Raw genomic sequence first — 19617 nt, 5'->3', positions numbered from 1 at the left:
TCACCACGCTTCCTTCCTGCCTTTTCTTCTTCAGGAGGTGATCGAGGCCATCGCCGAGTGTGCCTTCAAGACGTCACCCTTCCCCATCATCTTATCTTTCGAGAACCACGTGGACTCGTAAGCCTTCTTTTCTTTTTTTTTTTTTTAGCTCTCCTTGATCAAGAAAACGCTCGTCTTAAAGCAACATTACGTCATGACTCCATCTTCAGCATCCCTGCTGTAGTATTGGTGGACCAGCCAGGACACCTGTTTTTCTCATCTTCGCATTGGATGCTATTTTGTATCGCAACTACACATTTAAAGCAACAATAAGTAACAGTATTAATGCAAAATAAGGGCATCCAAATGGCCTGCTTGCTAAAAACTAGAATAGCATATCTGTCATTGTCATGGCAACCACGTGTCACCTACTTTAATTGTTTGTAGTATTTGGTGGACCAGCCAGGCCACTTCATCATGTTGTGTTAGCATCAGCTTTAGCACCCAGGTTACAGTTAGAATGCGTAGGGCTGATATATGATCTGCATCTAAATCACACTAAAATCACTGCCTCTTTAACCCTTAACGACTACACATGTAAAGCAACAATATGTGATGATATGGCCTTTAAATAACAGTTACTTAGATGCTACACTGCCTTGTAACAAGGAGAAAAGCATTTCTATAGTTGCCATGGAGATCACTTATCACCACCTTTTGTCACCAAATATGTTTGGTGGACCAGCCAGGACACCTCGTTTTGGTGTCAATGACTAACAGACTGTTTCTTTGAAAACATGATGTAGCTTCATGCAGGCAGCACATTTAGCCACCTTGTGTAGTTTCCTACTGTGGCTTTAATGTCTTTCAGCCAGTGATTCCCTGACCTTCTTTGACTTGACAGACCCAAGCAGCAGGCCAAGATGGCCGAGTACTGCCGCTCAATATTTGGAGACGCTCTGTTGACGGAACCTCTGGAGAAATATCCTGTGAGTCCGCACATGCATACGCACACGCACACGCATGATGTCCAAACACTTGAACCCACAATAAGAGTCATAATAATATCTTCATTGAAATTCACTGAAATCATGTTAAAAAATTCTATTCACTAAATTCAAAGGGAAAAAAATCAGTGACAAATTCAGCGTTTAAAAAAAGCTTTGGTAATAAAGAAAAAATGAATCTCCATACGGTCCTTCTAATCTCCAGGTGTGTGCAGAAAGTACATCCATCCAACCCATTATCCATCCATCCAACTCATTATCCATCCATCCACCCAACCCATCCATCTATCCACCCAACCCATTATCCATCCACCCAACCCATTATCCATCCAACCCATTACCCATCCATCCATCCATCCATCCACCCAACCAATTACCCATTCATCCATCCACCCATCCCATTATCCATCCATCCATCAAACCCATTACCCATCCATCCATCCAACCAACCCATCCATCCATCCATTCACCCAACGCATTACCCATCCATCCATTCACCCAACCTATTACCCATCCATCCAACCCATTATCCATCCACCCACCCAATTACCCAATCATCCACCCAACCCATTATCCATCCATCCAACCCATTACCCATCCATCCATTCACCCAACCCATTACCCATCCATCCACCCAACCCATTATCCATCCATCCAACCCATTACCCATCCATCCATCCAACCCATTACCCATCCATCCATTCACCCAACCCATTACCCATCCATCCACCCAACCCATTATCCATCCATCCAACCCATTACCCATCCATCCATCCATCCATCCATCCACCCAACCCATTACCCATCCATCCAACCCATTATCCATCCATCCACCCACCCACCCAACCAATTACCCATCCATCCACCCAACCCATTATCCATCCATCCAACCCATTACCCATCCATCCATCCATCCATCCACCCAACCCATTACCTATCCATCCATCCAACCCATCCATCCATCCATCCACCCACCCAACCCATTACCCATCCATCCATCCATCCAACCCATTACCCATCCATCCATTCACCCAACCCATTAACTATCCATCCATCCAACCTGTCCATCCATCCATCCATCCATCCACCCACCCAACCCATTACCATCCATCCATTCACCCAACCCATTACCCATCCATCCAACCCATTACTCATCCATCCATTCACCCAACCCATTAACTACCCATCCATTCACCCAACCCATTACCCATACATCCACCCAACCCATTACCCATCAATCCATCCATCCATCCACCCACCCATCCATCCCATCCATCCACCCACTCGCCCGTCCAGCCAGCCTCCCATCCAGCCACCAACCCATCCACCCAACCACCAACCCATCCACCCATACAACCACCCACCCATACAACCACCAACCCATCCATCCATACATCCAACCATACATCCATCCATCCAACCATACATCCAAACATCCATCCATGCTCACATGCAAACTCCACACAGGGATGCCCAAGCGGAGATTCCAAAGTCTTCGTGAGTAGAAAGTACAGTTGTGTGCCCATGAAGTAGTACTACATGAAGTAGTACTACATGGGCCTTGAAGCACCAAGCTAGCAGCATGGCTATTATATTTGATGATATAATAAGATGATGAATCGGCAAGTAATGGCAGGTCATGAGTGAGGTGTCGAGTGGCACGCGTGTCACATGCAGCATCACATGGGACGCTTTGTGTAGCATAAAGTGCGCCGGCGTTCTCGTTCTTCCCTGCGCGTCACACTCCTAAACGGCCTCCCGCTGACCTGATGGCATTTCAATGTGTGGCTCGCACCACTCGCTGCTGCTTTCGGTCCAGCCAAGATCACATCTCATCCACCCTGGCTTTCCTTGGCCGCCTTTTGCCAGGCTCCCTCTGTTGCCATGGCAACCAGGCCAACCTAAGCTCATTTTGTCTTCTTTGTAGCCAACACCCCCCCTTGTGTGTATAGATGCCGGCCCCTCGTGTGATGCAAGTGTGGACTTTGGCTTCACACATACGGCCTAGCGCTTCCCAAGCGGAAACGCGTGTGGCGTTATCTGCCCCCGGCAGACCTCCCACCAGCGGCCGTGTAATTGCGGGGGGGGGGGGGGGGGGGGGGGGGGCTCCACTTCCATCCAAATAAAGAAGTTATGGCTTTGGTATCGCTCATGAGAAGTTCAGGTTATGGTATCGCTGCCAACCTTCTTACTGGCCTTTACTGCGTCACATGACATGACACCATGACATGCAGACGCATAAATATGAGAACGTGACAGGGAAAGTCAGTCCGCTTCCCGGGATGTAAACACGTGAAGGACATTGTGACTTTGAAGTGTTTCCGTTTTTGGCTTTTCCACGCTGATCATGTCCTCTCCTTTTATTGCGAGGGAGAAAATGCTGGAGGCACTCGGCAGCAAAGTGGAATTGAACTCAAGCAAGCCATTTGGGGTGTAAATCAATGGGCTGGATGCCATGAATGTGAAATGGGGGGGGGCGTCAAATCTAATATTCCACGGCTTCCGAAGAAAGGCAACAGCGTATGCTTCTTTGTCGTTTGTTTGCCTCGAACGCAGCGTCTCCACACGCTGATGGATGGCTGAAGACCTTGTTTACCGCCGATGAATAATGTCTGCCTCCTGCCGCCATCGTTAATACTTCTAAACACTGAGATAGAAAGGCTGTTTACCATCATAAATAAATGAAGAGACATGTCGGCCTGCTCTATGTTCAACTCTCAAACTGCTTGGAATTTCCCTCCTCATTTTGCCTTTCGCAGCGTTCCTTCCCTCCATCGGGCTTCACCTTTCACACTTCCACGGATGTTGTAGTCTTTTTATTAGAGTATAAGAACGCTGTTACAGGCCCAGCCTGGCCCTTTAAGAAGAATTGCAGTCCTAATTTTAGCAGAATAAAGTCTGAATATTACCAGGAAAAACACATGATTGTTGAAATATTAAACAAAAAAAATATGTTACTTTCTAGAATCATCATTATGTGAGAAGGACAAAACAAAAAAGACATTCCGGGATAACTAGGTTGGAAAAAGTCCAAATACTAAGAGAATAAAGTCACAACACTACAAGACAATGTAAATATTGACATCTTTGAAAAAAAAACAATAGAAATGGTAAAAGGCTATAAAAAGACTATAAAAAGGCTATAAAAGCATGTAGTTTATACAAATAATCTGCTTTTTTACCTATGCTGTGTTATGCTGCTTTTTACTCACAAAGTCCACATACCGGATGGATGGATGGATGGATGGATGGATGGATGGATGGATGGATGGATGGGTGGATGGATGGGTGAATGGGTGAATGGGTGGGAGGCTTGAAAATGGGTGGGTGGACGGACGGATGGATGGATGGATGGACGAATGGATGGACGAATGGATGGATGAATGGATGGATGGGTGGATGGGTGGATGGATGGGTGGGTGGCTGGGTGGGTGGAAATGGGTGGGTGGGTGGATGGATGAATGGATGAATGGGTGGGTGGATGGATGAATGGATGAATGGGTGGGTGGGTGGATGGATGGATGGATGGATGGATGGATGGATGGATGGATGGATGGATGGGTGGATGGATGGATGGATGGACGAATGGATGGATGTATGGACGAATGGATGGATGGATGGGTGGTTGGTGGGTGGCTGGGTGGGTGGATGGATGGATGGACGAATGGATGGATGTATGGACGAATGGATGGATGGTTGGATGGATGGGTGGGTGGCTGGGTGGAAATGGTTTGGTGGGTGGATGGATGGAAATGGTTGGGTGGGTGGATAGATGGATGGATGGATGGATGGATGGATGGGTGAGTGGCTGGATGGAAATGGATGGGTGGATGGATGAATGGATGAATGGATGAATGGATGAATGGATGAATGGATGAATGGATGAATGGATGAATGGATGAATGGATGAATGGGTCAATGGATGGGTGGGTGGGTGGGTGGGTGGATGCATGGATGGGTGGATGGATGGATAGATGGATGGAAATGGGTGGGTGGATGGATGGATGGATGGATGGAAAAGGGTGGGTGGATGGATGGATGGATGGAGGGATGGGTGGGTGGATGGATGGGGATGGGTGGGTGGATGGATGGATGGATGGATGGATGGATGGATGGGTGGGTGGATGGGTGGGTGGATGAATGGAAATGGGTGGGTGGATGGATGTATGACTTGACAGATGGATGGATAGACCCCCTAGTGGCTGTTAGTGGTATAGTCCACACCCACCACTTCAGGCTTCACTACACATCTCAAAGTGACACCCCTGCATCGTGCTGCCGTGGCATCTCGTACCGTGGTTGCAACATTGCCAGGCTGTTTGACCGCCATCATCACATCGCAAGTGACCTCATGTGACCCTCCCCTCTTAGCTGGAGTCTGGCGTGCCACTGCCCAGCCCCATGGAGCTGATGGGGAAGATCCTGGTCAAGAACAAGAAGAAGCACCACAAGGCGTCCTCCACAAAGAAGAAACTGGCCGAGCAGGTGTCCAACACCTGCAGCGACTCCTCCAGCATGTGCGAGCCCTCCTCGCCCAGCGCTGGTATGACACACACGCACACATACACACATACACACTGTATTGTTTAACATTCATCATTTCCATGGTGCGCTCCATCAGCAGAGTATTATTGGATGTTGCACACACTCGCCGTCGGCCAAACAACGCAACAACAATACAATATACACAGCTTTGATGCATTTATTTGGACCCTCTAATGTAGCTAACTATAGGGTATATATGTCACCATCTATTCCACACCACTGACAAATACCACCACAATTAATAAACGTCTTCTTACAAATATGCCTCATTTTGTATGCAGTCAGTGTTTCTATTAAAGTATATTTTATGTGGCAGTTTTTCTGCGTCACGTGTGCTGACTACTAACAGAAGCGCGAACGCGTGCTTTGTTGGCCGCAGAGCTGCACTTGTTACACTTGCACACACTGCCCTCTTGTGGCTGGAATCATTTCTTTCTGAAAGTAATCATTCATTCATTTTCCTCCGCTTGTCCTCACGAGGGGATGCTGGAGCCTATCCCAGCTGTCTTCCGGCGAGAGGTGGGATACACCCTGGACTGGTGGCCAGCCAATCACAGGGCACATATAGACAAACAACCATTCATACTCACATTCATACCTATGGACAATTTGGAGTGGTCAAATAACCTAGCAGTTTTTGGAATGTGGGAGGACACCGGAGTACCCGGAGAAAACCCACGCATGCACGGGGAGAACATGCAAACTCCACATACAGATGTCCGAGGGTGGAATTGAACTCAGGTCTCCCTTTTAAGTTGTGCTTCCCGCGCACATGAAGCTGATTTATTGTTGTTTTATCCGCACAGGTTCCACCAAGGAGGACATGACAGATTCCTCCCAGCCAGCAGAGGGCGCTGAGCTCAGCCTTAGGCCGCAGGGCCGAAAGTCCATCGGTGAGTCTTTTAGCCACCATTTAAACCACTGCATTCATTTTGTAAATATTATCTTTTTGTTCGGAGCCCCTGGGGGGGGGGGACATGGTTCCGTTTTGCAAATGTTATTTATTGAAATTTAAAAGAACACAAGTGGAAGAATTGCAAGTATTTCCTCTCCCATACCAGTGCTGAAGAGATGTTGCCAGCAACACTAGCTAGTACCGGATCTTAGCATTTTTTGTTCAAAATAACCATAATGGAATTGAACGACCTGTTCCTGTACTTACAGTATCACTTTATAACGCAACAGTTGTGCAGAGAGGGGTGCGAAAACGCTGAAGATGGACATTAACTGATGTATTTCCATACGATTTTCGCTATGTGGAGGCACCACATGACCGGAAGTGTGTCCTGTAGCTAGTGCGAGCTCTCGCTAAAAATCATTCTTTTTACTCCATGTCACTTCGGAGCTGTGTACTTTTTGTGTGTACATTTATTACTGAATGAATTTAGTCTAAGCACACCTGTTTGACTCCTATTCAAGGTGAGGTGGAAGCGGAAAGTGAGGACGAAGATGAAGACGATGACGACTGCAAAAAGGGCTCCATGGATGAGGTGGGTTAGTGGGACGATGCCGCCCTCTAGTGGTCCTTCTAGACATCTAGTAGACATATCACCTGCCTTCTAAAGTTTTGTTTGTACAAAAGTTTGCCATCATTTATCAGGGATTTTGACGATTTATGTGCATTTTGTGTTTGTGCGTTGCAGGGCACAGCGGGCAGCGAGGCGTTTGCCACAGAGGAAATGTCCAACCTGGTCATCTACATCCAGCCTGTCAAGTTTAACAGCTTTGAGGCTTCAAAAAGTACACTAAGTTATTGTTTTATTACAAATTCTTCATTCTGGGTTTTGACTTTTTTTTTGCACACGTCCCTTTAAAAGTAATTTTCATTTGAATATTATTTTTTTTACCTTTTAGAGATCAGTCGCAGCTACCAGATGTCATCTTTTGTGGAGACCAAAGCGTTGGAGCAGCTGACTAAATCTCCTGTGGAATTTGTGGAGTATCCTTCTCATTAATGATGACACTTTTATCTTTAATGTGGGAGGACCAGTACTCACCCTAACGCTGCTCTTACTTTGGAAAATGTAAATATAACATCATGACACTTTAAAACGCTGTCATCTTTGCTCTGGAGCTTTATGAGCGTCGTCATTTATTAGTCTTTTTTATTATTATTGATTTTAATGTGTTTTATATTTCATTCATGTATTTTTTACACTAAGTTTACCAAGTCTTATTTTAAACATTTTTTTAATTTTTTTTTATTTATTATATTTTATATTTCACTATATTATATTTTAATTATATATTTATTTATTTATTTTTTATTATTTATGTTTTTTGTTATTATGAGCACATTCAATGTGTCTCATTCCACTTGGTCTTTTTTTTGTATTTTTTTTCATTATTTTTTTCATCCAACCACACGGAATTTGGATTTATTTTCAATGAATCATTACTTTAGCACTGGTCTGTTTGTCAGCCATTGGCAAATGTGCTCAGCACTGCCATACCTTTCTCAGCCACTGGGGGGCGTAATTGTACTGTATCCTGGACTGTAACACGCCACGACTGGCCCTTGCTTGTACATTCTGCTGCTGTAGTTGATCCTTTGAGCACGTGCATCCGTTGGTAATCTATGGCTTCTATAGCGTTTGTTTCGGTGTTGTTGGCGTCCATTGGCGTTGCGTTGAACTTTGACACGTTTGTGCCGTGACCTGAGACGTCCACATGGGCCCAACATGACGTCTGTTTTGAATGTGGATGACTTATTTGGCAGCACTTGAGTGTTGATGGCACGGCTGCGGTCCTATGAGACGAGGACGCTACGGCGCAGCGGCGTCCTTAACCCGAATGCGTCAGATACAACAAACTGCAGCTGAGCAGGATTTACCCGAAAGGCACCCGGGTGGATTCGTCCAACTACAACCCTCAGCTCTTCTGGAACGCCGGCTGTCAGCTGGTGGCGCTCAACTTCCAGACCATCGGTAAGGAGGTGAAAGTGACGGTTTGTGTGTCGGATGAAGGACGTGTCTCCTGTGTCTTCACAGATCTGTCCATGCAGCTCAACCTGGGCATGTACGAGTACAACGGCAAGAGCGGGTTCCGCCTCAAGCCGGAGTTCATGCGGCGGCCCGACAAGCACTTTGACCCCTTCACTGAGAGCACCGTGGACGGGATCGTAGCGAACACGCTCTCGGTGAAAGTACGTGGACTGCTTCTTGTACGTGAAGTTTACCGACGTCCATCACACGATGCTTCTTCCTTCCAGATCATCTCGGGTCAGTTCCTCTCAGATAAGAAGGTGGGGACCTACGTGGAGATGGACATGTTCGGCCTGCCGGTGGACACCAAGAGGAAGGCGTTCAAGACCAAAACATCTCAGGGCAACGCCGTCAACCCCGTTTGGGAGGAGGAGGCCATCGTCTTCAAGAAGGTGGTCCTCCCCACGCTGGCGTCCCTGAGGATCGCCGTGTTCGAAGAGGGAGGGAAGTTCATCGGACACCGCATCATCCCCGTGTCGGCGATCCGTCCAGGTGACTTACGCCCTCTGTCCTTTCAAAGATGGAGATGTGGCCACGCGGTGACGTCTCGCCGCTCTTCCCGCAGGATACCACTACATCAACCTGAGGAACGAGAAGAACCAGTCGCTGACGCTGCCCGCTCTTTTCGTCTACGTGGAAGTCAAAGATTACGTCCCGGACACGTTCGCAGGTGAGCCGCCGCTCCCGCTATTTTCTCAGGCCACGTGGACTCACCGTTGTTCTCGTCTCCGCCGCCAGACGTCATCGAGGCTTTGTCCAACCCCATCCGCTACGTCAATCTGATGGAGCAACGAGCCAATCAGTTGGCAGCGCTCACCCTGGAGGAGGGCGGAGACGAGGAGACTGACAAAGAGGTGTGTGTGTGTGGTTGTTGACGTGTAGACAGGAAGTGGGACTTTGTGTTTTGACCGCTTGCACCTTGATGTGACCAGCAGGTGGAGGCGGGAAGCGACCCCCCGTCGGAGTCCAAGGCGGACGCCAGAGCCGTGTTGCCGGCGGAGAACGGACTGAGCCACAACCCCATCGCCCCCAAACCCCCGTCGCTGGTCGGCCATCAGCCTCAATCTGCAGGTACCTCAGCCTGCCCACTTTAAGCGACACCTTCTCACTTGCCAACATGGCGTTGGCTAGCACTGCGTACGCTAAAACCTTTTCTCTCCAGGCTCGCTCAAACCTCCGGGGAAGACGGAGGACATGGTCCAGAGTGTCCTGACAGGTAAGTCAGACCGAGACATCCCCTCGGAAGTCCTAAGAGCGATGCCATGCTGCGTTTGTGGTTTTGCTAGAAGTGGAAGCTCAGACGCTGGAGGAGCTGAAGCAGCACAAGGGCTTCGTGCGCGAGCAGCGGAAGCAGTACAAGGAGATGAAGGAGCTGGTACGCAAACACCACCGCAAGACCGCCGAGCTCATCAAGGAGCACACGGCCCGCGCCTCCGAGCTCCAGAGCCAGCACCAACGCCGCCGCGCCGCCCTGCAGAAGAGCCACAAGCGAGATGGTAAGAAAAGGTAGGTGGTGCTCCTCAACTCCCCCCATCATTGGGAAGCCCTGCGTCCGTGTCATCTGTCCCACCGTCACCCGAACAATGTGTCCCTCAGCCGGTCCGAGCAGTCCCTGTCTGCCCTGGACCGGGAGCTCGGAGAGCTGGACCAGGACTGCAGCCGCCGTGTGTCGGAGCTGAAGGAGCAGCAGCAGCAGCAGCTCCTCACGCTTCGCCAGGAGCAGTACTACAGCGAAAAGTATCAGAAGCGGGAACACATCAAGCAGGTCAATAACACAGCTGCATCCTAGTACTACTCCGTTGTACTTCATCCTAGTACTACTCCATTGTACTTCATCCCTGTAGTATTCCATTGTACTTCATCCTAGTAGTATTCCATTGTACTTCATCCTAGTAGTATTCCATTGTACTTCATCCCTGTAGTATTCCATTGTACTTCATCCTAGTACTATTCCATTGTACTTCATCCCTGTAGTATTCCATTGTACTTCATCCCTGTAGTATTCCATTGTACTTCATCCTAGTAGTATTCCATTGTACTTCATCCTAGTAGTATTACATTGTACTTCATCCCTGTAGTATTCCATTGTACTTCATCCTAGTACTATTCCATTGTACTTCATCCCTGTAGTATTCCATTGTACTTCATCCTAGTAGTATTCCATTGTACTTCATCCTAGTAGTATTCCATTGTACTTCATCCCTGTAGTATTCCATTGTACTTCATCCTAGTACTATTCCATTGTACTTCATCCCTGTAGTATTCCATTGTACTTCATCCCTGTAGTATTCCATTGTACTTCATCCTAGTAGTATTACATTGTACTTCATCCTAGTAGTATTCCATTGTACTTCATCCTAGTACTATTCCATTGTACTTCATCCTAGTACTATTCCATTGTACTTCATCCTAGTACTATTCCATTGTACTATTCCATTGTACTTCATCCTAGTAGTATTCCATTGTACTTCATCCTAGTACTATTCCATTGTACTTCATCCTAGTACTATTCCATTGTACTTCATCCTAGTACTATTCCATTGTACTTCATCCCTGTAGTATTCCATTGTACTTCATCCTAGTAGTATTACATTGTACTTCATCCTAGTAGTATTACATTGTACTTCATCCTAGTACTATTACATTGTACTTCATCCCTGTAGTATTACATTGTACTTCATCCCTGTAGTATTACATTGTACTTCATCCCTGTAGTATTACATTGTACTTCATCCCTGTATTATTACATTGTACTTCTTCCTTGTAGTATTCCATTGTACTTCATCCTAGTAGTATTCCATGGTACTTCTTCCTTGTAGTATTCCATTGTACTTCATCCTAGTAGTATTCCATGGTACTTCATCCTAGTAGTATTCCATTGTACTTCATCCCTGTAGTATTCCATTGTACTTCATCCCTGTAGTATTCCATTGTACTTCATCCCTGTAGTATTACATTGTACTTCATCCCTGTAGTATTACATTGTACTTCATCCTTGTAGTATTCCATTGTACTTCTTCCTTGTAGTATTCCATTGTACATCATCCTGGTAGTATTCTATAGTACTTCATCCTAGTAGTATTCCATGGTACTTCATCCTAGTAGTATTCCATGGTACTTCATCCCTGAAGTATTCCATTGTACTTCATCCCTGAAGTATTCCATTGTACTTCATCCCTGAAGTATTCCATTGTACTTCATCCCTGTATTATTATATTGTGCTCCACTTCATCCCTAAAGTATTCCATTGTACTTAATCCCTGTAGTATTACATTGTGCTTCACCTAGTAGTATTCCATTGTACATCATCCTAGTAGTATTCTATAGTACTTCATCCCTGTAGTATTCCATTGTACTTCAACCTAGTAGTATTCCATTGTTAATCCCTGTAGTATTACATTGTGCTTCACTTCATCCCTGAAGTATTCCATTGTACTTAATCCCTGTAGTATTCCATTTTGCTTCATCCTAGTAGTATTCTATAGTACTTCATCCCTGTAGTATTCCATTGTACTTAATCCCTGTAGTATTCCATTTTGCTTCATCCTGTAGTATTCCATTGTACTTCATTGATGCGGCGTGGTTGCCATGGCAACCCAGAGCCGCCATCCCACCTCCTCCAGCCAGCTGACATTGCGTGGCTGCCATAGGATGTTACTAGACATACACACAGTATTTACATATGATTAGGATTATTATTCCACATTCCATTGATTTTATTGTATATTTAGTCATAAAATATACATATATATATATATATATATATATATATATATATATATAAAAGTTGAAGTATTTACAAATTTTATATATACTGTAAATGTTCTTGCTATTATTGGTGCATGCTTGGATACATCATGACTCTTTGCTGTGTGACCGCATGGGAACAATGTAAACACTGCCCAACATCATCTGCCTCCTTCATCTGCGGCTGTTGCACACGTTCTCTTCTTCGTCTTCTGGTCACTTTGATGACCATGATGATGAAAGGCCGCCATTCAACATCTGGCTTTGTCTCTCGCTCTCAGCTGGTGGAGAAGCTGACCGCCCTCGCCGAGGAGTGCCAGAGCACCCAGCTGAAAAAGCTGAGGGATATCTGTGAAAAGTGAGTCATCACACACACACACACACACACACACTCTTTGAAGAAGCAACATATCTTCATGACCTTGTCTTCCTCCTCAGGGAGAAGAAAGAGCTGAAGAAGAAGATGGACAAGAAGAGACAGGAGAAGATGAGTGAAGCCAAGTCTAAGGACAAGAACATCACAGAGGAGTGAGTGTCACTTTATCATGATTCTGCATTGATTTGTGCTTTAAAATCAATAAAACATATTAAACACTACATTATTTTTTTATTCAACAGAACACACGTCTCGGTGACTAACTCTATTTGTTAAAAAGTGTGAAAGTAACGCATGACGTGACGTCATTGCAAGATGGCGGCGCCCTGTGTGGCTAGGGAAGTGCTAGCTAGCTCCCGCAGCCAGTCTGCTAGCCATACCTAGCTGTGGTTCCTCGGTGTGTCCACTAGATGACGCCAGAGACGAGCAAAGTAACTCGGCTGCCTTTTGTTCCCGCAGAGAGAAGCTGGAGATCAACAGGTCGTTCGTCAATGAGGTGGTGCAATACATCAAACGGGTAAGAGCCATTACTTTGGTTCTTTAGAGGCTCGGGACAAGCCCTCATTTAAATATCCTTGACATTTTACTCCAGTAAATCTACTTCCATCAGACACTATATTAGGTATACCTGTACATTTCAATGAAAGCATTAGCTAGAAGGAAAATATGATTTATTACACTAGCATCAGCTGGTTTTACACCAGGCCCAACTTATACTTTACTCTATGTTTCCATTCATTACAATTCATACATTATACAAGGATTTGTCTGAAACAATATCAATTTTATTATTCATATAATAAATATTTATTTTTTCCAGATTATTTACATATTTTGATTTTTTCATACATAATATTGTCACCAAAATACATGATTTTATTTAAAAAAAAATAAAGATTTTTGATTATTTCTATAGATTTGTTCCCTGGATGTATAATGCTCAATATGATAACTATTATTGTTTGGATTATGAAAATAATTTATGACCCGATTATCGTTGTTAGGATTATGATGATGATTGTAGAAGCTAATTCCACTGTGTGTGTGTGTGTGTGTGTGTTGTGTAGCTTGAGGACGCCCAGACTAAGCGCCAGGAGCGTCTGCAGGACAAACATAAGGACATCCGCCAGCAGATTTTGGATGAAAGGCCAAAGGTAAGCCAGAAGAACTAAAAACAATGTGATGCCACTGTCCTATGAGTGTAAAAAGACGCTAACCTCCACACTGAGATATACAAATAAGATCTGAAGGACGCAAACTGAACATAAAGTCAATCAAACTGCCAAAAGAAGTCCAGTACACTTAACTTCAGGGTGCTATGTGGGGCGTGGTGACATTGGTGTGTTTTTGCCTTTGTTGATTGTTGTACAAGTGTAAAAAGAAGTTAAGCAGAGGGAGCGCGAGCGACAGAAAGAGTTTACAGTTTGTGCGAATTTAATGCGACTCACGCACATTTTTGGTGAAATTGAATGAATTGATGAACAGTCGGAGCTAACGTGGGCAACGTTAGCTGTGCTAGCATCACATGAGGGCTGTGGGGAGCAGGATTATGACGAGTATGGATGTCTTTCTAGCCTTCAATCCACACACGCAAGCAGGAGTGCTGTGCGGTTGTCATAGTAACATGGGACAGTATCTCCCCTCCTACTCCTCCACCACCCTTTCTGTAATCTGCTAATTTGGAAGTGAGTCTTCTTCCTGTGGGGGTGCGAGGGGGGGGGGTTGCTACCATGGAGAATATATGCGAGACCACCTTGACATCCCACCTTCACTGTGTGGAGGACAAATTGGAAGGAAGTGCTTGTAAGACTCAGGGCGGTGTCTACTAATCATCTTTCATCTACATCAGTGCTGCCTGGCGGGAGCACATCAATAATACACACACACACACACACACACACACACACACACACACCATTCCCACTGGGAACAACAGTGCATGCAAAGCAGAGGCAGGCAGCCAACATGTATTGCTATTGCGTGTGTGACCAGTACTGTAAATGAGCGTGCAGTTTTACGTTGAACAGCATGGGAGCGTGTGTGGAGACGTTGCATGATAGCGAATAGGCAAGCGTTGATGCACCACTCGTTCTGTACGCACAGGAAGCTGTCTCACGCAATAGAGAAGTATCTGCAAAAGATGCACAATACTTCACAAAACTTCCTGCTTCTCAAGACCAATACGGTATCGATAACCGATAACATTTAGTAGTGCACACCTGGAGGTGGGAAGGACTGGAAGAAATGAGGATGAGTCCTGATGAAATTTCATGACATGACTACTACCAGGAGTATAGAGGGGGAAGATGCACCTGCTGTGGCCCAGCAAGGTGCCCTCTCTTCGGGCACACGCTCTGAGCAGCAGGTGTAACATGTTGGAGGTATATGGCTGGGCGCTGGCGTTATTTTGTGTGTTCTCTTCACCACGGAACATTTGGTATGACGTCCTTCCTCTTAAAGTCAACGTTTGTTCCCAAGGGAGCACAGGCCGAGAAAAAAATGAGCGCTTGATTTCCTCACCCATACGGTTACAGGTAATGGTTGTCAGATGCCTTTTTTTTTACTGAGATGACATGATATGCTAAGAGTCCATTGGGCCGGTGCCAGTTCATGCTAATGCAATTTGCTGTGGTGCCTAGTGTCGCCATTAAGGTGCCTAGTGGCTCAAACTGCCTCCCGACTGGCTCATGGTGGCCCGTAACGGCGGCAAAAATTGAGTTTGGCGGCAAGATGTCGAAATGTCAAAATGTTTAAAATATTCCTCGTGCCAACTTGCATCAAGCAATCGGCACGAAGTGTCGGGATCCAAATGTCGCAAACAATCCGCCTATTGGAATCCCCTGGAATGTAATGGCACGAGCCAAGTTGCGGCAATGATGCTAGGAGTCCATTGGCGTGGCACCAGTCGGTGCCAGTTCAAGACAAAGATTATGTGATTGGCGCGTAGTGGCTTGCTGTGGCGCCGAATTTACGGCAACATGGCAACATGCCGAGCGAACATATTTCAGCGCCACAGCGAGCCACTACTCGCCAATCACATCATCTTTGGCGCAAACTGGCGCCAGCCTAGTGGACTCTAAGCAATAACTTCCTCGTTTCGGCCCCATAATTATCGGACTGATCATGCCCCCCCAGTATCTTCCTTGTGTCACATGGACATGAGTGCAAAGGTATGCAGTCAAATGTTTTGGGACACCTGCTCATCCAGTAGAATGGGAAAGTGTGTCTAAACTAAACACTCGCTCTATATGAACAGGACCTTTACAAAAAGTAGGCCGGCTTTCGGATATGGTCGAAAAATGGATGGATGGATGGATGGATAGATGGATGCATGGGCATACCCTACAATGTTTTTTCAAGCCTACAAATGTTCTTGAAGGGACATTTTGCTTCTGTTCCCCATTCTCTTCCTGCTTAGGTCCATATTGCAATCATATTTCCAGTAAAAGCGTGCAGAGATGCCACATGCGCTGGTGCATGGAAGGCTGCAGCAGGTGTTATGTCACGCCTCAAAGCAAAGAATTCATTTCGGCTCCTCTGAGGTTCCCTTCCTTTTCCTTTCCCTCGACAGCGCCTCAGAACGAGGACAGGCGGTGAAGAAGGTCACACGCTGTTGTATTTTAGGAACTAGCATGTGCGCCACACGTGCACACGCATGCACAAACACGCACACACACACACACAGAGTTGTTGACAGACAAGTCTTCAAAGATGGATGAGGGACGGATTGGGAAGCGTCCAGCATGAAAGTAGATCACAACCAGGAATAAACAGGCTAACTTTTTTCATGACCTGGTTGCAGACATGGATGTCTTTTCAACTTTATTAGCAACTGAAAACCTACACAGTATACTGGAAACACTGCAAAACCTACATAGTACACTGGAAATACTCTGGAAACTCTTCCAAACCTACACAGTACACTGGAAACTCTTCTATATCTACACAGTACACCGGAAATACTCTGGAAACTCTTCCAAACCTACACAGTACACTGGAAGTACACGAGAAAGTCTTCTAAACCTACACAGTACACCGTAAATACTCTGGAAACTCTTCCAAACCTACGCAGTACACTGGAAGTACACTGGAAACTCTTCTAAACCTACATAGTACACTGGAAACACTGCAAAACCTACATAGTAAACTGGAAATACACTAGAAACTCTTCCAAACCTACACAGTACACTGGAAATACACTGAAAAGTCTTCCAAACCTACATAGTACACTGGAAGTACACTACAAAACCTACATAGTACACTGGAAATATACTGGGAAGTCTTCCAAACCTAAACGGTACACTGGAAACTCTTCCGACCAATACACAATACACTGGATGTACACTGGAAACACTGCAAAACTTACACAGTACACTGGAAGTACACTGGAAGTACACTACAAAACCTACATAGTACACTGGAAATATACTGGAAAGTCTTCCAAACCTAAACGGTACACTGGAAGTACACTGGAAACTCTTCCGACCAATACACAATACACTGGATGTACACTGGAAACACTGCAAAACTTACACAGTACACTGGAAGTACACTGGAAACACTACAAAACCTACATAGTACACTGGAAATACACTAGAAACTCTTCCAAACCTACACAGTACACTGGAAACACTACAAAACCTACATAGTACACTGGAAATACACTAGAAACTCTTCCAAACCTACACAGTACACTGGAAGTACACTGGAAACTCTTTAAAACCTACATAGTACACTGGAAACACTACAAACCATACATTGGAAGAGTTTCTAGTGTATTTCCAGTGTACAAACCTACACAGTACACTGGAAACGCTACAAAACCTACATAGTACACTGGAAATACACTGGAAACTCTTCCAAATGTAGCCAGTACACTGGAAGTACACTGGAGCATCTTGAAGTTGAACCCTCTGAGGTGATGTAGTAATATTTGGAAGGGAGACACAAACGGTTGCAGTTGAAACCACATCAAGAGATGAAGTCTCAACTGCATCCATTTTTCTTTTTCTTTGGCTTTTTCATGACACTTATTTCACTCTGACAGTAGAGAATGTGTACATCAAGGTTTTACTCTTTTTAGTATTGACGGTGAAAGTGAGCTTGTCCTGTGAAAGTATTCTTCCAGTATTATCAATATGATAAATATGACAATATTATCTCATCGCTAATGGACAACACTCCATCGCTAGTTCAAGTTCATGCACAGAGCCCCCCCCCCCCTTCAGTAAACATATGACACGTACACACACCCCTCCCTCCAGACACACACTCCCTGCCTCACATATCTCTCCAAGACCGTCCCTGTGCCCCCCCCCCCCCACCCCTTGGCATATGCCAGGGTGTCGTCAGATGACACTTTGAATGGGGGCTTCAACACGTGCACACACACATGCATGTGCTGCAGATTGTCCCACCCTAAGTAGGTCAAGCACGGTGCAACACAGCGATCTGACGTGCATTTTTAGCCGATGCGCTGCATGGCCACTCGGTGAGACTCGCACAGAGAGTCAGACGCAGGGAGGGAGGAAAGGAGGGAGGGGGCAAGGTGACCTTGACTCTCTGCGACTCAAAAATCAGTACCACACAACACCCCTCCCTGCTTGCCACACCACACGCCTTTATTGTGAAAGTCTGACCAATTGGCAATAAGGAAACCTGTGGAATATGAATGTATGTACGACATAAACAATAACTTTGATTTATCAGTCAGTAGATTCATAATAACTTCAGCATCCTCCTTCATGCTGATCCCATATCAGCATATAGATAGACAGATCTCTGCGGAAGCAGTGGATCCCAGATAGAAGCTTCATGTGCATCCTAAATACAAGCTTCCTGTGGATCCCGTATAGAAGCTTTCCGAGGATCCCAGGTAGACGCTTCCCGAGGATCACAGGTAGACGCTTCCCGAGGATCCCAGGTAGACGCTTCCCAAGGATCCCAGGTAGACGCTTCCCGAGGATCCCAGGTAGACGCTTCCCGAGGATCACAGGTAGACGCTTCCCGAGGATCACAGGTAGATGCTTCCCGAGGATCCCAGATAGAAGCTTCCCAAGGATCACCGATAGAAGCTTCCCGAGGATCACAGGTAGAAGCTTCCCGAGGATCCCAGGTAGACGCTTCCCGAGGATCCCAGGTAGACGCTTCCCGAGGATCCCAGGTAGACGCTTCCCGAGGATCCCAGGTAGACGCTTCCCGAGGATCACAGGTAGACGCTTCCCGAGGATCACAGGTAGACGCTTCCTGTGGATCCCAGGTAGACGCTTCCCGAGGATCACAGGTAGACGCTTCCCGAGGATCACAGGTAGACGCTTCCTGTGGATCCCAGGTAGACGCTTCCTGTGGATCCCAGGTAGACGCTTCCCGAGGATCCCAGGTAGACGCTTCCCGAGGATCCCAGGTAGACGCTTCCCGAGGATCACAGGTAGACGCTTCCCGAGGATCACCGATAGAAGCTTCCCGAGGATCACCGGTAGAAGCTTCCCGAGGATCACCGGTAGACGCTTCCTGTGGATCCCAGGTAGACGCTTCCCGAGGATCCCAGGTAGACGCTTCCCAAGGATCCCAGGTAGACGCTTCCCGAGGATCCCAGGTAGACGCTTCCCGAGGATCCCAGGTAGAAGCTTCCTGAGGATCCCCGGTAGAAGCTTCCTGAGGATCCTCGGTAGAAGCTTCCTGAGGACCCCAGGTAGAAGCTTCCTTAGGATCCCCGGTAGAAGCTTCCTGAGGATCCTCGGTAGAAGCTTCCTGAGGACCCCAGGTAGAAGCTTCCTTAGGATCCCAGGTAGAAGCTTCCTGAGGATCCCCGGTAGAAGCTTCCTGAGGATCCCCGGTAGAAGCTTCCTGAGGATCCCCGGTAGAAGCTTCCTGAGGACCCCAGGTAGACGCTTCCTGAGCTGTGCTGTGTGTAGGATGCCCCCCCCCCAGTGAGCTACAGCGCTGTGATATTGTGACACCATTCATCTTAGCGGCAGCA

At 46.4% G+C, this 19617-nt stretch overlaps 1 protein-coding gene across 1 annotated transcript in view; it reads left to right on the top strand.

Annotated features, from left to right (window-relative positions):
* Positions 1–19617, top strand: part of plcb1l (phospholipase C beta 1-like) — a 69399-nt gene that overhangs the window by 48995 nt on the left and 787 nt on the right. Inside the window, exons 12-31 of the mRNA XM_058057843.2 lie at positions 35–117; positions 884–968; positions 5358–5529; positions 6338–6424; positions 6951–7021; positions 7175–7271; positions 7386–7470; positions 8334–8458; positions 8522–8676; positions 8743–9007; positions 9081–9185; positions 9254–9369; positions 9451–9586; positions 9678–9731; positions 9802–10021; positions 10112–10280; positions 12544–12620; positions 12701–12790; positions 13098–13155; positions 13706–13792. Coding sequence (XP_057913826.2) covers positions 35–117; positions 884–968; positions 5358–5529; positions 6338–6424; positions 6951–7021; positions 7175–7271; positions 7386–7470; positions 8334–8458; positions 8522–8676; positions 8743–9007; positions 9081–9185; positions 9254–9369; positions 9451–9586; positions 9678–9731; positions 9802–10021; positions 10112–10280; positions 12544–12620; positions 12701–12790; positions 13098–13155; positions 13706–13792 — 2337 coding nt within the window. The remainder of the gene's footprint in view (positions 1–34; positions 118–883; positions 969–5357; positions 5530–6337; positions 6425–6950; positions 7022–7174; positions 7272–7385; positions 7471–8333; positions 8459–8521; positions 8677–8742; positions 9008–9080; positions 9186–9253; positions 9370–9450; positions 9587–9677; positions 9732–9801; positions 10022–10111; positions 10281–12543; positions 12621–12700; positions 12791–13097; positions 13156–13705; positions 13793–19617) is intronic.

This window comes from Doryrhamphus excisus, linkage group LG19 (genome assembly GCF_037039965.1).
Source record: "Doryrhamphus excisus strain RoL-2023G ecotype Guam linkage group LG19, RoL_Dexc_Guam_v1.1, whole genome shotgun sequence".
Classification (NCBI taxonomy): domain Eukaryota; kingdom Metazoa; phylum Chordata; class Actinopteri; order Syngnathiformes; family Syngnathidae; genus Doryrhamphus; species Doryrhamphus excisus.
Note: the sequence above shows the minus strand (reverse complement) of the source record. Positions and strands in the feature narration are given on the sequence as shown.